The sequence below is a fragment of the Pimephales promelas genome, chromosome 5 (assembly GCF_988280905.1).
Source record: "Pimephales promelas chromosome 5, fPimPro1.hap1.1, whole genome shotgun sequence".
Lineage (NCBI taxonomy): Eukaryota > Metazoa > Chordata > Actinopteri > Cypriniformes > Leuciscidae > Pimephales > Pimephales promelas.
The window spans coordinates 34,584,252-34,601,437 of record NC_142773.1 but is presented as its reverse complement, the minus strand read 5'-3'; the positions used below and the strand labels follow the sequence as shown (position 1 = coordinate 34,601,437).

At 35.7% G+C, this 17,186-nt stretch overlaps 2 protein-coding genes across 6 annotated transcripts in view; one reads left to right on the top strand and one right to left on the bottom strand.

Moving 5' to 3' along the window:
* Positions 1 to 182: 182 nt before the first annotated feature.
* selenoj (selenoprotein J) lies at positions 183 to 3,374 on the bottom strand. The gene is made up of 10 exons (XM_039676689.2): positions 3,217 to 3,374; positions 3,017 to 3,083; positions 2,602 to 2,778; positions 2,377 to 2,475; positions 1,846 to 1,938; positions 1,537 to 1,693; positions 1,310 to 1,425; positions 1,074 to 1,151; positions 832 to 971; positions 183 to 580 (listed from the first exon to the last, which is right to left on the bottom strand). The coding sequence occupies exons 2-10, from the start codon at positions 3,081 to 3,083 to the stop codon at positions 479 to 481; spliced, it is 1,029 nt and encodes a 342-aa protein (XP_039532623.1). The 5' UTR covers positions 3,217 to 3,374; the 3' UTR covers positions 183 to 478.
* A 188-nt stretch (positions 3,375 to 3,562) lies between these two features.
* Positions 3,563 to 17,186, top strand: part of vav3b (vav guanine nucleotide exchange factor 3b) — a 45,459-nt gene continuing 31,835 nt past the window's right edge. For 2 of the 5 annotated variants that reach the window (XM_089131369.1, XM_089131367.1), the window contains exons 1-10: positions 3,563 to 4,604; positions 5,792 to 5,908; positions 13,513 to 13,571; positions 13,661 to 13,726; positions 14,045 to 14,147; positions 14,414 to 14,506; positions 14,649 to 14,717; positions 14,817 to 14,920; positions 15,335 to 15,434; positions 15,523 to 15,618. In XM_089131369.1, the coding sequence (XP_088987495.1) occupies positions 4,401 to 4,604; positions 5,792 to 5,908; positions 13,513 to 13,571; positions 13,661 to 13,726; positions 14,045 to 14,147; positions 14,414 to 14,506; positions 14,649 to 14,717; positions 14,817 to 14,920; positions 15,335 to 15,434; positions 15,523 to 15,618 (1,011 nt within the window). In that variant the 5' untranslated portion in view covers positions 3,563 to 4,400. The remainder of the gene's footprint in view (positions 4,605 to 5,791; positions 5,909 to 13,512; positions 13,572 to 13,660; positions 13,727 to 14,044; positions 14,148 to 14,413; positions 14,507 to 14,648; positions 14,718 to 14,816; positions 14,921 to 15,334; positions 15,435 to 15,522; positions 15,619 to 17,186) is intronic. The other 3 variants (XM_089131368.1, XM_039676685.2, XM_039676686.2) reach the window with 3 other exon arrangements.

Genomic DNA, 17,186 nt, shown 5'->3' with positions numbered 1-17,186 from the left:
TGAACATTAAAATGTTAAATATTACTGCTTGGTTTGTGTTTAAAAAAACGAAAACTGTTTAATGTAGCCTATTGTTTTTCCCCCCTGATAAAAATAATAAAATTAATAAAAATAAAAATAATTTATTCTCTCCCCATGAGTTTTTAGGATGTCCACTAGATAGCGCCATTGGACAAAACAAGTAGTTGAGTAGTATTTATTTGACTTTGCAATAACAACAAAACAGATACAAAGTGTTTCATTGAATATTAGTTATACATGCCATTTTCAGCAAGCCATGTTGTAATTTAATAAAACAAAGGTATCAAGTTATAACTTTTTCATATTTTAAGCTACAACTTTCATGAACTGTCTCATCAAAATCACAACCATGGAAGATGATCTTTAGGCACAAGAAAAAAAAATCATAATAACATGTATGATTTTATATTCATATCAGTTATTTTCCACTTACATATTAACTTTGCATACTAAAAAATTAAAGCTTTTGGAGATTAACAACTTTCTTTGCCAGATCTAACAAAGTGTTATATCGCAAAGTCTTGCTTCTCCAGGAACTTGGGATTCCTTCAACACCAACCTGAAAACAAGTGTCACAGTATTAGATATTAAGAGTCATTACATAAACGCTAAAAATTGCTGCTTAGTCATTCTGTCATGTATGACATAATAACCTGATGAAATATTGGAATGGATTGCTCGGTTAAAGATAAGTGTTACAGATAACACAAGAAGAATTTGACCTTGACTACATAGGCCTATACTGTAGACTACTTACTTTTTATAATAATAAAGCAATTATAAAAGGTCATTCTTATATTTCTGCAGTACCTGAGCTCCAATGCAGGCGCCGATGAAGGAGCTTCTGCTACAGGTGCATCCACCGCAGCTCATGGCATCCCGGACAGCCTGCTCATAGCCACTGGCTGTCAGAACCCCATGCAGCGCTGCCTGGAACGCACCTGGCAAACCTGAGGTACGCAACATAGCCTGTAACTAACAATCAATCTCAAAAATAACAACACAACTAAATGCTTAAGAGACATGGGCCTACTGTAGTGAATGTTACTAACCTCAGGTATTTGGAAACACAGAGGGAATGAGCTCTTTGGGTTTCTTGCTCAGATTGTCCTTTACTTGATGAATGTGCCCTAAGTTAGAAAACAAAAATAAGATTGATTGTAACACAGTGAATGACATGATTTGCAGGGTTAAATGATGCTTTAGCCTCAGCTAAAGAGACAAGTGACTATATCATCTGTGAAGAATCCAGCTCATAACACTTATAACAGTACCAAGCTGCTTATACCAGCTATAGCTTTGTCCAACTCCTGAGGGTTTTTTCTGTTCGGGTCATTGAGCTGTTTCAGAACTGCATCCAGGGCCTTGGGATCAGAACCATTCAGGATGAAATGCTCCAAGAACCTGAAGAATTTCCATCATATTAAAGAGATCGGTTCATACACCATTTCCTCACACAATTTAAACTGTCATATGCCACCATCTAAGTATCATAAATAACCATATATTACCAACCTAGCAGCAGTGAGAGTTACCGCCACACATATGTCGTTGTTTTGTGTGACACGGATGGCTTCCTCGACTCTCTCCAACATCTCTGGCTTTCCAGCATAGCATGCTACAATGGGAGCCAGCTTTGTCACTCCGTCTATTTGATTATCAGTTTCGCAACCTGAAAAGTGTCACAATAAAGATTTAGTGTTGTTTAACGCCTTTTAATTTACATAGAATGTTCTTATAATTAAATTAATGTAAATTAATTTGTGTTTATTAACAAAAATGTGGCTACACAAAATATTTAGGAGGATGGTTTTCTGACAATACCTGTCTCTTCCTTGCCTGCATCCACATTTTTTATAAAGCTCTTAAGGCTTGCATGTCTCCAGGGTCCCTCAATAGGTAGTTGAGGCCTGGGAGCTTGAGAGAAACAAATTATAAAATCATGAATAATTCAAGAAAACTCACATTTAAAAAACAAAACAAACTCAACCATCTGTCTGGGGTTATGAGTCAAAATGACAAATGTACAGGCATGGTTCTCATTGTTAACTAAAACTAAAACATTAGATTGAAAAATGAAATAAAAAAAGAAAATTAGAAATGTTACTCAACTCACTGAAATAAGTAAACTGAAATAAAAATAAATTAAACCTCAATAATAACAATACAAATAATAGCAGTACAAAACTAATAAAATGTCTCAGGTTATGACTGTCATCTGCGGTGTCTGAACATTTGTTTGTAATAAAATAGCTGTTGTAATTATGTAGAAAAACAAATATAGCTTGAAATATTTCAAGAACAACTAATAAAAAAGTAAATAATATGAAAACTTGTGCAATGGATTTAATCTACCTCCTTTGTCTCTGTAAGGATCATTGACTGGTGTGTCATATTCAGATCCCGGTCCAAAGAACTTGTAGGTGCGCTGCTTTAAATCTTCCACGTTCAGACCTGTTAACCCATGAACAACAACATGGGACAATAGCATGATGATAAGCATAATACCATAGTCAAGCTTTTATATAGCTACATAGTGGAATGTATCATGTTCTAATTGTTTTGTGGAGTATTTTTCACCTCCACACTCAGACAGGGACTCCAGGAGCACGAAAGCTTGATCTCCATAGCAGCTCTGCTGTCCAGTGTTCCTCCTGTAGAACGGGTTTGCAGACTCAGGGTGGAACTCAGGCTGAGGACTTTTAGAGAGTAACACACTCAGCTTCTGCAGGTCATAGACCCAGTGAAGCGGTTGTGCTGCAGGGTACATAAACACAAATCTGTGTAAACATTTGATTATAGGTACACATTACTGCTTCTATAATTACTGTAGTAATGACAACAAGAAGAACCATGTGTGATTATATAAATTGGAATGTCATACATGTGCATGTTCTTCAGTATTACTCAATTCTTATAAAAATAATAACATTTACTGTAACACTGCCTCTGTTGTTATATATAATATTTTGTAACTAGTATTCGTAAGTCAAACCTGCAGCATCGGCCACAGCAGAGGCAACGATAGCTCCGATAGCCCTGTCAGCCAAGGCAAGAGCCATCTGTAACAACGAGATAAAACGAAATATAGACAAACTGTATCATGCTTTCCTACGCTTAGCATATATTCAACGTACACAACTGAAACTAGCACTAATGTTTAATACAATTTAAAACAAATGTGTTTTTTCTCACCTTGAAATCCTATATTCTTCAAGTTTGAAAGTTTGAAAGTTGCACAATGAATTTAATGTGGAAGCGCTTGTGTTATGTCATGTTCAGGTTGTGTTATGGAACTGCGTTTCCCTTGCTGCTGATTGGACGGAATTAAGCACGTGACAACGGATCACATGCACGTGCAACGTCGACTGTTTATACATTTTAAATATATAGACACTATGATTTAACCAAATAAATAACTAATTATGTTATTTAAAACGAATTAATTTCGATATTTTGCTACTAGACGATTCGTTCATATTCATTGAACCACGCTTAAAGTTCTAAAAGAAAAAACTAAGCAAATAAGCAAACTCATTTTACTAGAATACTCACTCATGGAAAAGTATAAGAGAACGTTTGCACTATCTGTGTGAGTTTGCTCTTAAATAAACTTCTCCATCGTTGTTTTATGAATGATCAGCTCTCTAAAGCCACGTTTAATCCATCTGGAATGTCCTAAATTCCCTGTGAAAGCAAAACGATTCCACCATTAAAAAGCAAAACGATCGCCTTATAAACTAGTCATCGCACTACTACTACTACTACTACTATCTTTGTGTTGTTATTAATGATTTTCTTTTATTCAGGACATAATCGGTTGGACACATAATTTATTTACAATTTTACAGCGCAATACAAACCACTTTAAAGTCAGTATGATATTTATAAGAGAAAAGATACATCCTCAAGTGGTTTTAAAACTAACGGAAAAGGAAGCTCATTTAATAGGCTAAGGGACGAAATTATCATATGATACAGACTTGGCTCTTAATATTCATGAGACGAGCCTTCACCATTGGAAGATTACAACGCAGCGTCAGCAACGTGTCATTAATATTCATGAGATCAGACTTCTTCATTGAAAGATTACCAGACATCGCCGCACGACTTAATTATTATAAAAAACTTTGCCATACTAGAACTCGTAACTCTACTCATGGGGATTTATAGTCCTGGCAGACCGCGGATAAACCCAAATTAGTGCGCACAAGTCTCGGTTTTGCCAACCAAGAGCGCGTACAAAAAAGAAAACCTGCCAAATATAACGCAAGGTGTGTGCGCGCTGCTCTGCTTCGCGTGTTTCTAAACCACCTCAGCTTCATTTAACGGTGTCAGATTTATTTCACAGTTGTTTATTTTATTTTTACACGCGCATTATGGAGTACTGGAGGCAATGCAGCTTGTGGCTGATCAACTGTAAAGTTTTGCCCCGGAATCATCGGGTCACGGCGGATGCGGCGCAGGTTTTTGATTTGGCCCAAACTCTACGGGATGGGGTGCTTCTGTGCCAACTGCTGAACAATCTCAAACCCGACACAATTAACCTAAAAGAGATCAATCTCAGACCACAGATGTCACAGGTGAGCACAAACAATAGGCAGACTACTGTTATTTTGTTACTTATGAACTAAGTTACTGCTGTGAAACGTTATATTCTTTTCTTTCTTATAATGGTTTGTAGTTATGGAAACACTACTCCTATAGTAGCTACACATATGAGAAGTATAGCTCTTTCAGTACACTTGTTTTTAACCTACATATTATACTGTATACTTAGGCCTAGCCTATATTTTTTGACATTTTGTCATTTAAACAGTTATAGTACTAGTCAGTGCCATAGTACTGTAAGTGGCCCTAGTGCCAGTGGCAACATAGACTTCTCTTCACAAAGGGTCCAGTGGTAGATAGGCTATACACAGATCTCTTTGTATACTGCATCATTCAGTCAGTCTGCAAAGCTCTCAACAAACTGGGTAAACATTGAACTAATGAAACATCAATTTTTAAATGTACAGCGTGTTTTGGTAGAGACCCAAAAGTCATCCAGATGAATGTTCTGTCTGATTCGCTGCTGTGTGTAAGTAAGTGTTTAGGGCTGAGAAGTCTCGGGCAGCCTGCCCAGGGCCAAACGACTCTTCCCAGATGCCCCTGTTTCACTCCAGTGACCTGATAAAATCTATCTTTGAAGTGACTGATTTTTACACTCACAAATCCACCCTTCTGGATTGAGGAGACACAGTCAGTCTCCATCAGACAACGGAAACGAGCAATTTTCAACAACATCCCTTGAATTAGTCAGTGTTCCTGTCACTTATCTGACTCCTGTAGTCGTGTGTATTTTGATATGTGATGTTTTTGTGCTCTATTATTATTTTTTTCACATTAATTTAAATAAATAAATGTGAATGTGAACTAATAAAACTATTGAATTTAAATGCATCTGTCATGATGGATGAACACACAGACGCTTCCATTGCAGCAGTTGTAATTTAAATAAAACCTTATCTATTGTGATCTTTGACTGGAAGGAAAAACACAGAAGCAGAAATATAGTCAATTGCACCTATTAGACAATAGAGACCGTTTGTGAGCTGGAAATCTCATTTCCTCATCTACCGAAGGGAAAAGCCTTAATGAGTCCCCTAATCTCTCTCACACAAGGCCACATTTCCATAGAAATTCTTGTGTTATCCCGAAATTGCTTGTCCATATTATGCAAAAACAAAATCGTATGAAAATTAACAAAATCTTGTTTTTGCTCTTTTAGTTCCTCTGCCTGAAGAATATTCGTACATTTCTGTCTGCATGCTGTGAAGTATTTGGGATGAAGAAGAGTGAATTGTTTGATGCCTTCGATCTCTTCGATGTCCGTGATTTTGGAAAGGTAAAAATAGAAAATAATTACAAAATATTTAATTATTTCTAGAATTTTTTATTGTCAGTTTATAAAGTAGCCAGTTTTACCCAATAATATATATAATATATATGTTATGGTGAATATATGAAGAGTTCAGATGCAAAAGCCTCTAAGTGCCATTTGAAATTTTCTTCTAGAATGATCATTTTTATGAAGCTTGTATATTTAAGTTCTGTGATTTCACTTAAATGGCAATGCTAATTACCTATTAATTGTTATTTAAGTGAAATTACTGAACGTAAATATACAAGTTTGATAAAAATCATCAATAAAGAAGAAAATTTCAAATGGCTTTTAGAGGCTTTTGCATCTGAACTCTTCATATAGTCATCATTACAATAATGTACATCATGAGCAATAAACATATTTAAGTAGTGTATTAATGTAATAATTTATATAATGAACATGAAGTAATCTGTTTTGATTTTATTTTGAAATCAGAATTAGCTGTGAATTCATGCTTAGTGTTAATGAGACTATTAACAAACATTATTTGCTGAATATGGGTCAGACAGTATGTATTGATAGAGTGGGGAGTGTTACGGCTGACCAGAGAATGTAGTTCTGGGGCCATTTGCAAACCAGTCTTACAAATTAGTCATCTTTTTTTTTTTTTTTCTTATTTCACCTAAAAATTTCTGTCAATAATTACTAACCTTAATGTCATTCCAAACCCATAAGACCTTCAGATTCGGAACACAAATGTAGATCTTTTTTGATTAAACCCGATATCTTTCTGACCCCCAAATGAACTGCAACGTTATTACCACTTTCAAGGCCCAAAAACAGGTAGTAGACATTGTTAAAATAGTCCATGTGACTACAGTGGTAACCTAATAATAAACCTTTTTTTTTTTTTTAAGTCTGCTACACGAAGATCTAATTTTATACCAAAAAGTAAGACCTGATTACCCCTAACTAACTGTTAGTTGGTCATACTATACGAAGTCTTAACATAATAGCTGTGTTTATAAAGAATAATCATAATCATTTTATGAACATTGTTTTCAATCTCTACGCCAACTTGTCCTTTTTTACATTCCGTTTTCCCATGCAATAAAAATAATCTGGTTAATATTTCTCAGAAAATATAGCTTCCTGTACTCAGGTTGATGGGGTTGTGGTCTGGCCTCTGAAGGTGACCTGTAATAAATAGGTCATTTATTTCCTGTTGTACAACCTCTTCATGAATGTTTAGACTGAACGATATTTCCCTGAGCCACAGGAGTAACCAACTCCAGTAGCTTCCTCTGGGCATTTCTCCTCCTAGCAAGCGCAGTGGCTGAAGCTCTGGTCTCATGTGGGGTTAACATGAAGTGGCGCGTCCTTCACAGAGGAGTTCAGCTATTATTTGACCGCACTCATATGACACATCTGCAGCCACGCAGAAGCATTAGTACATCCCTGCGGGGCTGAACTACAGTCGGGAGAGCACTCCTGAAAGAACTGACTAATGCAGGGAACAAAAAAGCAGTGCAAACACCCCCAGTTTTTTTAGAGGCTTCGAGCTAAGGGCATGTGTGTATTTAAATGGAGCTGAGGAGTGTCATTTGTTCAGCATATAATGTGGATAACCTGTTGTTTTTTGCAGTTATGCAAGCTGAATGGTGAATAGCAGATGTACTGTACAGTTGATGTTGAAGTAGATCAGTGTCGTAGTAGTAAAAGTGATGCTACTAATTTAATTACTTATTTCAGTAGCACTTATTTGATAGTCATCACAGATCATTCCAGGACTATTTTTGTAGTTGTACTCCCTATAGCCTTGAAGATGTCTATGCATTTTCTACTTTTTCAATATATTTGGCTACTTTGTATCTCCCAACTGCGATGCATCTCTTGCAATTGATATCTCTTGACTTTGTTTCTACTTATTTTGCACAATGTGTCTATATCTTACAATGTGATTTCTTTATTTTCATATATTTATGCTACCGTTCAAAACATTTTTTAGAAGAAACTAATACTTTTATTCAGCAAGGATGCATTAAATTGATCGAAAGTGACAGTAAAGAAGACTTTTACAATGTTAGAAAAGGTTTTTATTTCAAACGAATACTGTTCTTTTCCCTTCATCAAAGATTTTTTCCACAAAAATGTTAAGAAGCACAACCGTTTTTAAAATGTATTATATAAGGTTCTTAAACACCAAATCAACATATTGTCATATGAAAATGAAGACTGGAGTAATGGCTGCTGAAAATTCAGCTTTGAATAAATTATAATTTGTAATATATTGAAATAGAAAACTGTATTTGTGCTTTAAATACACAATGAAGCAGTGGCTCCATTGTAAGGATTGTTGACTTCACATTGAACTCTTTGAGACTGTAGTTGCTGGGTTTTGCCCCATTTATACGTCTCTCTGTGTTCTCAAGGTTTAAGTTAATCCTTCTGAATAATCTTTGCCCCGCAGCAATCTACTAACATGAGTTTGCCTTGTAAGTATGCATATTACATGCACATCCATTAAATCTTCTTTAAATGAAATAATGAAGTAATGACACGAAATGCAGCTCAGATTTAGCTCTCTGAGTTGAAGTTGTGTGCTTATTTTAGTATTAAGTAAAAATAAACTTCATAAACATTGTTCAAACTCTGATTGGATGGTCTGCCGTTTTAAAGCCTTTGTAAAATGCTGAAAACCGTCTTGGTTACTAATGTAACCCTTGTTCCCTGAAGGGGAGACGTGACATTGACATTGACATGACGCCGTAATTGGGATCACTTCAGGGACCTCTATCAAGCGACAAGCCGCTCCGAGTATAACGTCACAAGTTTCCATCTCTTCCATCCCAATTATAGTGAACGTAGCATACGTTCGTTTTTTGTTTTGGTTCAGGAGGAACTATAAAATGTGGCCGCTGTTTGTTTGTAAGCTCGGTGACTGACGTGTAATGTCTGCGTGAGCAGGTTGCTCAGAGGTATAAAAATGCATACGTTGATAGGCAGGTAGACTGAAAGCAATGATTGGATTAACATTTTATGGTCCTACGCCTTCCACAGACGATATGTATTCATACAAATACATTTAGACCACTTAAAGGGGGGGGTTGATTGTGATTTTTTCTTTACTTTTTTAAATAGTGTGTAATGTTGCTGTTGGTGCACGAACAGTATCTGCAAAGTTGCAGCGCTGAAAGTTCAATGTAAGCAGAGATATCGTCTTTTAAAAATCAGGAAGTTTAATGCCTACAAAAACGACTCGAATGGGACTACAGCTGGGTTTTATACGTCACTAACCCATACATTTGCATCAACCCCTCCCTCTGGAAAATGCTGGAAAGGGCATGGCCATATTTCTGCGGCTCGTCGAGTGTGTTGTGTTCATCCAGCTGTCAGTCTTCTGTGTTCGAGCTTCCCACAGATGCTGTACTTCGTCAACAATGGATACTATTTATGTTTGATTATGTTCCTGAAAATAACGATCGTAATTTAGCTCTCTGTGCTGCGCATTTTACGGAAGACAGCTTACAGGATCTCCATGAATTCAATGCCGGATTCAACAAGAAACTGTTACTAAACCATAAAGCAGTTCCAACTTTAAAACCAGAGGCAGCAGTTGTTGAGCCACAACCTGTAAGTAGGCTAAAACTTCGTCATTTTAAATGTATTTGCGTGTATAATTTCAGACATAGCCTTGTGTTTTAGTTTTATTAGTTTTATTTAGTTTCCAGCGCTGGCTTTAGCCACTAGGCTACTAGTTATGCTATTTTGTGTCTACGACAAATGCATACAAACATCATGGGTCTGAATTTTGTATAAGTACTAATGTTTCAAATGTATTTTTCATGTATATATATATATATATATATATATATACTTTATGACGTTATTTTCGATTTGATCAAGAATGTAAACCAATGCCGACTCTGTGTATATAACATTAGTAGCCAGTCAGTGTAAAACAAACGTGTATAAAGTTTAAAAAAATAGGCAAATTACCATTCAGAAACGTTTTTTAAGAGCCGTGTTTAGGGAGGTTCTGCTTGACTCTCTTCATCGCTGCTTTCTGGGTCTGAATCTGGCTCTGATACTGCAGTATTGACACCATTATTTACTGTAAATTGGACCAGAGCGGTTCTGCATTGGACCGGTCACTGGAGCACATGCACGTTTCGCCCGTAAAGGTAATGGGAGTGAACCTTTTGGACAACGTGAGCTACAGTTTAGCCAATAACAACACACCGGCCCAAACTATTCAATCTGAGCGCATTGCCTGTTTCTGAGGGAGTGGTTTCATAGAATCAGGAAGTCAACCAGTCGTTCAAAAGACAGAGGAGAACGAGGCTTACAATAAAGGTGAAATTTATGAAAAATAAGACTTTTTAAAAAAGAAAAACCACGAATACATGTTAGATTACACCCCATAAACACAATCATGCAAAGAAAAAAAAAACAGTAAACCACCTCTTCAAATTAGTGATTGTTATCAGGACGTGAAGAGACAAAAAATGTTTCCGAAACAAATCGCCTACCCTGCCTTTAATACATGGTCTCTCATTGCTTATTTCTTTCTAAAATTGTTCTCATGAAGTCACACAGGTGTTAATGTTGCTGAACTCTACCACAGCTGTTTGGAGGGTAGCTTTTTCTTCCTGTGCTGTTTCCTTAGTTAGAGACTTCAAGGCTCGTCAACTTATGCACATGTTGTTGTTTCAGTCACCCCATTTGACAGTAGAGAATATAGATTTACTACATACCTTCTAGGCATTCTCTTATTATTAGGTTACTGGGGTAGTATATTGACAGTTAGATAACTCAACCATATCAAATCAATAGGTAGCTGGAGTTTTGTCTTTGCAATCCTAACGCAATCGTGATCTACATGATTTCTCTTGAGATGCTTTATTTGTGTCACATATGTTTTGAATGAAAAAGTAAGTTGATAATTAAAAAAATAAATAACATTGAGTACAGATGTTTTTTTCATAGTCTGGTGTGTATTTGTTTGTCTAATCACTAATCAGTATGCAAAAAGTGGATCGGATCAACTCTTTTTTTTCTTTGTACATGGCCGTATTATTTAGCTGACATTCTAAATCATGGTCTGGTTCCTGATTTCTAAATCTTCCAAATCCTAATCAGGCGAAGAGTTAAGACCACATTCAGATTAAACAGGTCTGTTTTTTTTTAACTTCCTTCTGATGAACATGTAACCTAAGAAGCACAGGAAACCATCATTGTATGGTGATGGTTAAATATCTGAAAGACTTTTAGTTGTCAGATTGTCACATCATTAACGTGAAAGCCATTAACTCTATATGAAATAACATAGATGGAAGGAGAAATAGAAAAAATGTTGTGACTAAAATGTTTGCATCTTATATTCACAAAGTAGAAAATAGCTACCAGTTTTGTCTAGATAGAATATAGCTCAGTACAATCTTGGCATGGTGCATCATGGGTTGCTTTTTAACAGGATTGAAGCAGTCTATATGTCTGCTAGGAAATTGTTTTCATTGACTGACTATATTGTCTAATTTATCCAATAAAAATGTAAATTTGAGTTTATAGAAGCTGTCTGTTGAGTTGCTTAAACAATAGAGCATGGTACTAGCAACACCAAGGTCATAGGTTTGATTCCCAGAGGATGCTGATGAATGGACTTAGATAAATAGATAAAAGCATCTACCAAATGCATAAATATAATTCAAATGTAAAAGAAATCCATATGCACAATTTCCATGTTGTTTCAAGCATTTAAACAATTTCTGTCAAATTTGTGACTGTTTTTACATTGATATAATGTTAAACTAAATATAGTCTTGCCTTCTGCACATCACTTAGTTTCACACAGAATGTGTTTTTCCATTCCAATGCGCTACTTTTCCATTGTTTTTTTTACACCTCTTTTGCAGTGTCTCGCGCATGACACGGCGTTCTAAACACGCAGCGCTCAAGTTAAAATCAATTCAACTTTAAAAAAAAACCCCTTTCCCCATTCCACTGCCCGCGTCTCACGTTTTTCAAAGCAAAAACGCATTCTGTTTGAACAAGGCCTGTGAATGCATCTATTGAAATGCAGAATGGAAAGCTCACCTCTGCTATGCCACTTTATGTAGGAATTGAAATTCAGCTGCGGTCTGCCTGTAAAACTGCAAAAGCTATGAACTTGCATCTGGCTTTATACCATAAAGGTGACTTTTTAAATGCACTTCAAAGATGTTATTCGTAATCCAGATTATATTAGTAATAAGGTACTGAATGGTTTTATTTTTACCTTGTGGAACAGATACAAGGAAAACATAGTTTTAGCTCAATTTGTTACTTAGGGATTTCATCTCCACAGTGACAGAAGGGCATCTGTCAGAGTGTTAAAATGCTGAAACATTTATGCAATTTAAAATGCATGACGCGAGAATGAAAGTAGATAAAACATCTTATCACGGGTGCAAACAAAAATAGCTTTCTAAAGGAAGCAGGGTTGGTTTTCAACAGGTGTTCTGAAGCGTGAGTCAAAGACCCAAATAGTGTGTTATCACCTAGATCTGTCTATTTGAAGATATTGCGCTTGTGTGCATGCATGCATGCATGCATTTGTGTAACCATGTCAATCTGTTTATGTATGTGTGTGTGCATGATTGTAAATGTGAGAAAACGAGCCCACATCAGAGCAGCTTGGCATTGCAAGACCACTTCCTCTCCCGATAGTGCAGCGTCTCTCTAATAGCATCACTTTTCATAGGTAGACTATAATAGGAATCAGTTTTGCTTTTCATCTAAAGCACTGGGTTTAATATTCACACTATTATTTAATTGTTTTGTTGTATTTCTTGTTTCTTAAAAAAACTTTTACTCACTTAAAATGTGTTGTATCGCATTTTTGTTATTTAATATTTTCCCAGAAAACCACATAAACTAAATATCAGCAGTCGACCTTTACGGTTTGTGTCACATTTTAAATTGTTTAGTGATGGAAGGCAAGGTTTACAAAGATGTTGTTGTAATTGAAGGATGAAGATTATATAGGAAGTATCACTAAGTTATATTTATTTTAGTACATTTGCCTTAAGACATATTATAATTAGTATAAATATATTGCCTTTTGTAAACATCCCTTATCTGAAATGAGCAACAGCACTTTTACTTGAACTGCAGATTTTTATTGAGTATTAAATAGTTTTAACTGTCGTTTTAACAACTTTGTAAACCTTGCATTATGTCACAAAATAGTTTAAAATATGATTTATAAACTGTGTTGGTCAGACTGAAATGATCAGTGATCTTGTTAAATGTAAAACTAAATAATGTGCATATATTTAAATGTTGTCATTTAACATAATTTAAAGTTGCAGAACAAACTGTTTGGCTGGGATTGTTTCAATAAATGTCCTTTTTTTTAGATAGAGAGGAAGTTCTGGAAGTTACAGTTTGTTTTCATAAAGTGTTATACATTGAACTCATTTGTCTCAAAAGGAAACATGTTATCCCCGGGAAACATGTTTAAAAACACAATGTCTACAGATAAACTAAAAGTCTGTATAGTGTATACTGTAAGTAGACCAACAACTGACACACAATGTTTATCTTTAACTTGCGATTCAAAAATGTAACTTTTGTCTTTCCAGGTCATCGACACTCTATCAAAACTCTCTTATACGCCTATTGCACAACAGAGAGGGATCAGGTGGGTTTGCATTTGCAAAATGAATCAGTTGGACACATTAAAGATCTTATTTTCTGAGCTAAAATAAGGGTTCTGCACTGATTTCACAGGTCATTCCCCACAGAGGAAAGCAGTGAAAATGAAGACATATACATCCATTTGGCAGATCTCCTTGAGTAAGCATGAAGCTCTCTTAACCTAATTTTCAGAAACTCGTTAGCACTTTTAGTCTCCCACGTATATGTACGTGTTTTTATGTAGTTTCAGTAATGTATGAGATCTATAATCTATGGAAGTGTTGTCGTGTGGGAGGAATGTGAATGGCTGATTAATAGTAAGTGTGAAAACAGGAAGTTACCCCAGTTCAATGATCTATTGTATTTAAAAACCAGCAGCCACAAAGTCTGTGGTTTGACTGTTAACTGTTGTGTATTCATATTCATATTTTTAAAGCAGTTCTGAAGTCCTAATCTTGAATGTGTTTGTGTAAACAGCGAGGAGCTGGAGGAAGATATTTACGACCCTGTGTACGGAGATGTTGACGGAGGAGAGGTGTATGAGGATCTGATGAGGACAGAGGCTGCTGCGTCTCAGGCGGTACTCAAATGACTCAAAACACACACACGCAAACTCTCCCAACGCATCAAAGTGTTGATTTCCTTTGTAAAACACCTACTCCTACCACAATTATGGTTGCATTTTCATACGAATCTTTATGAGTACATTCACTTTAAACACAAAAATCACCAGAAAAAACTGGATGAGTAGCATTGAGACTATAAAACTTTCAATAGGTTGTGTTTTTAAAGCTTTTTTTGGGATAGCTTGCTGTAGTCTTCCTCACGTTTGAGTTGTGTTGACAGAAACAGGCCGAGGTGGACATCAGAAGCTGCTGTCTTTTGGAGATCAAACAGACAGAAGCCAAATACACTGAGACTCTGGAGACCATCGAGAAGGTAAGATTCATATTCTCAGCGTGGAAAATTTCATCACACCCCGCTTAATGTCTAGTGATGGACAGCTGCTCCGCTGTTGCCACTCTATGAAGGATATAACTTTCCTACATGGAGCTTACATTTGTTGTGTGTTTCTTAACAGTATTTTATGATTCCACTGATAAAATTCATCTCAGCAACAGAAATTGACAAGGTTTTCATCAATATACCAGTGAGTAAAGCTGACCACCATGTTTTTTATATTTTTCAAGTAAACAATGTCTAAAATTTACACCATATGTGTGTCTGTGCGTGTGTGTGCACTTTACAGGACCTGGTTAAAGTTCACAAAATCCTAATGGCCGAGATTCAAGACTCTGTTCAAAATAAAAATGCAGAAAACCTCCACCAGATCTTCATTACACACAAAGAAAAGTATAAAACCAATACATTCAAGCACATCTTAATTAGTATCTTAATCGCAGTTAGCTCAGAAGCAAAATTGCATAAGAAAAGAAGACGTTTTTACCTCACACAATTTAGTTTGGAAACAGTCTACCAATGGGGTAAGAAAAATAAACTGAATAATACATTTTCCAAAATGTGATTATATATTTTTATTTCATTTACATGACATTTATTGAAAATTCAAAGCAATCCTATTGAGGAAAAAATGAATTAAATATGCTAGGGGTGACAGATTTTTGTGTAGAATCAAATTTTGTGTACATCTGCAGAGTGTTCGTTACATTTCTGCAGGCCTGGTTAATATTTCATATTTCTAGAATGATATTATGAAGCACTGCTGATGTGTGTGTTTTCTGCTAACATGTACCCTGTCTGCTTTAGGCTTCTGCTTTATGGAAAATACTGCAGTCATGTAGAATCAGCCATTTCTCTGTTAGACTTCATCTGCAAGGAGAAAGAGGGCGTTCGACTGAAACTAGAGGTGCATAACTGTCTCATTTTCTGTCATATTTACAATATTTCATCTCATTTTATAATGTATTTTATAATGCATTTACTTTATGTTGCAGGAATGTTCGAAGAGAGCCAACAATGGGAAATTCACTTTGAGAGACTTACTTGTAGTTCCCATGCAGCGTGTGCTGAAGTACCCACTACTGCTTCAGGTATAGTAAAATGCACCTATACACCCACACTATTATCATTATTATATATTGTCTTCTTCCAACACTTTGAATTAACACTAGGGGAAAGCACATCACATTTTTGAGGATCTAAACTGCATACGGTACTGTGTTGGAATGAGCCTCTTAGATTGTCCTACTAAAATGTACCACATGGTGGCACCGTCTGGCTGGTTTTCTTTTCATCTGTGACCACTTCACTAGATGAACTTGCAGAACTTGTCACCGCTGCGGCTGGAAAGTTTTACTCTCATGTTTTGTGCTGGGAAGACATTTTTGATAGTACAGGTTGCACAAATCAACACAAGGGGTCATTATATTATAGTCAGCATGAAACTGCAATCACAAAAAGTTTAACATTTATACTTTTGAGGTATTTCTGAGCATTAGGGATATAAAAAATAATCGTGGGTTGGTTTTACAGTCTATGGTTGGGACTTGATTTTATCCACTGGAAAAATGTTATTTTAAAAAGTGATCTGTATATGACAGATGTAGGAGGAAAGGGAAAGTTGTCTTCATAATCACACGCACACAATGTATTAGAAAATATATTACAAGAATAAATAGGGCCAGTTTTGGCTTTAAATCTACTTTTCCTAAAGTGACCACTAGAGGTGTTATGACCGAACCAAAAGTAATTATTTTATTTATGTCTAAGACCATTTCTGTAAATGTGCCAGTATTAGCCAATAATTGTGGTCCTTTTTCAAGATGTTTTACTGTTCATTTAATAAATACCATGTTTCTCAAAGGGTTAGTTCACCCAAAAATGAAACTTCTGTCATTAATTACTCACCCTCATGTCGTTCCAAACCGCAAGACCCTTCTGAACACAAATTAAGGTATTTTAATGAAATCTGAGAGTTTTTTATCACTCGATTGATAGTCTATGGCGCAACTACCACTTTCAAGCCCCAGAAAGGTAGTAAAGATATCATTAAAGTAATACATGTGCCTCCAATGATTTATCCTTAATTTTATGGAGTGCTTTGTGTGCTCAAAAATGTACCATGTACATTGGAGATTAATATTTTGTAAATAAAGTAGTAAATTATGTTTTTTTTTTTTTTTGTGCATACCAAGTACTCGTGTCACTAAATAAAACTGAGGTTAAATCACTGGAGCCACATTAATTACTTTTATGATGTCTTTACTAATTTTATGTGGCTTTAAAGTGGTAGTTGTGTAGCTGTCAATGGAGGGACAGAAAGCTCCCAGATTGGACTTGAAAAGACCTTCATTTGTGTTTTGAAGAACAATGAAAATCTTATTGCTTTGGAACGACATGAGGGTGAGTAAATGATGACAGATTAATTTTTTTGGTGAACTAACCCTTTAATGAGCCAGTCACTTTTACAAAATTAAAGGGATATTTCACCCAAAAAAATAAAATTCTGTCATAATTTACTCACCCTTGTGTCATTCCAAGCCCATAAGACTTCCGTTCATCTTTGGAACACAAACAAAAATTTTAATGAATTCTAGTGATTAAAAATATCTCAAATTTGGTAAATAGAAGCTCAAACATACAGGCTTGAAGTTCAATA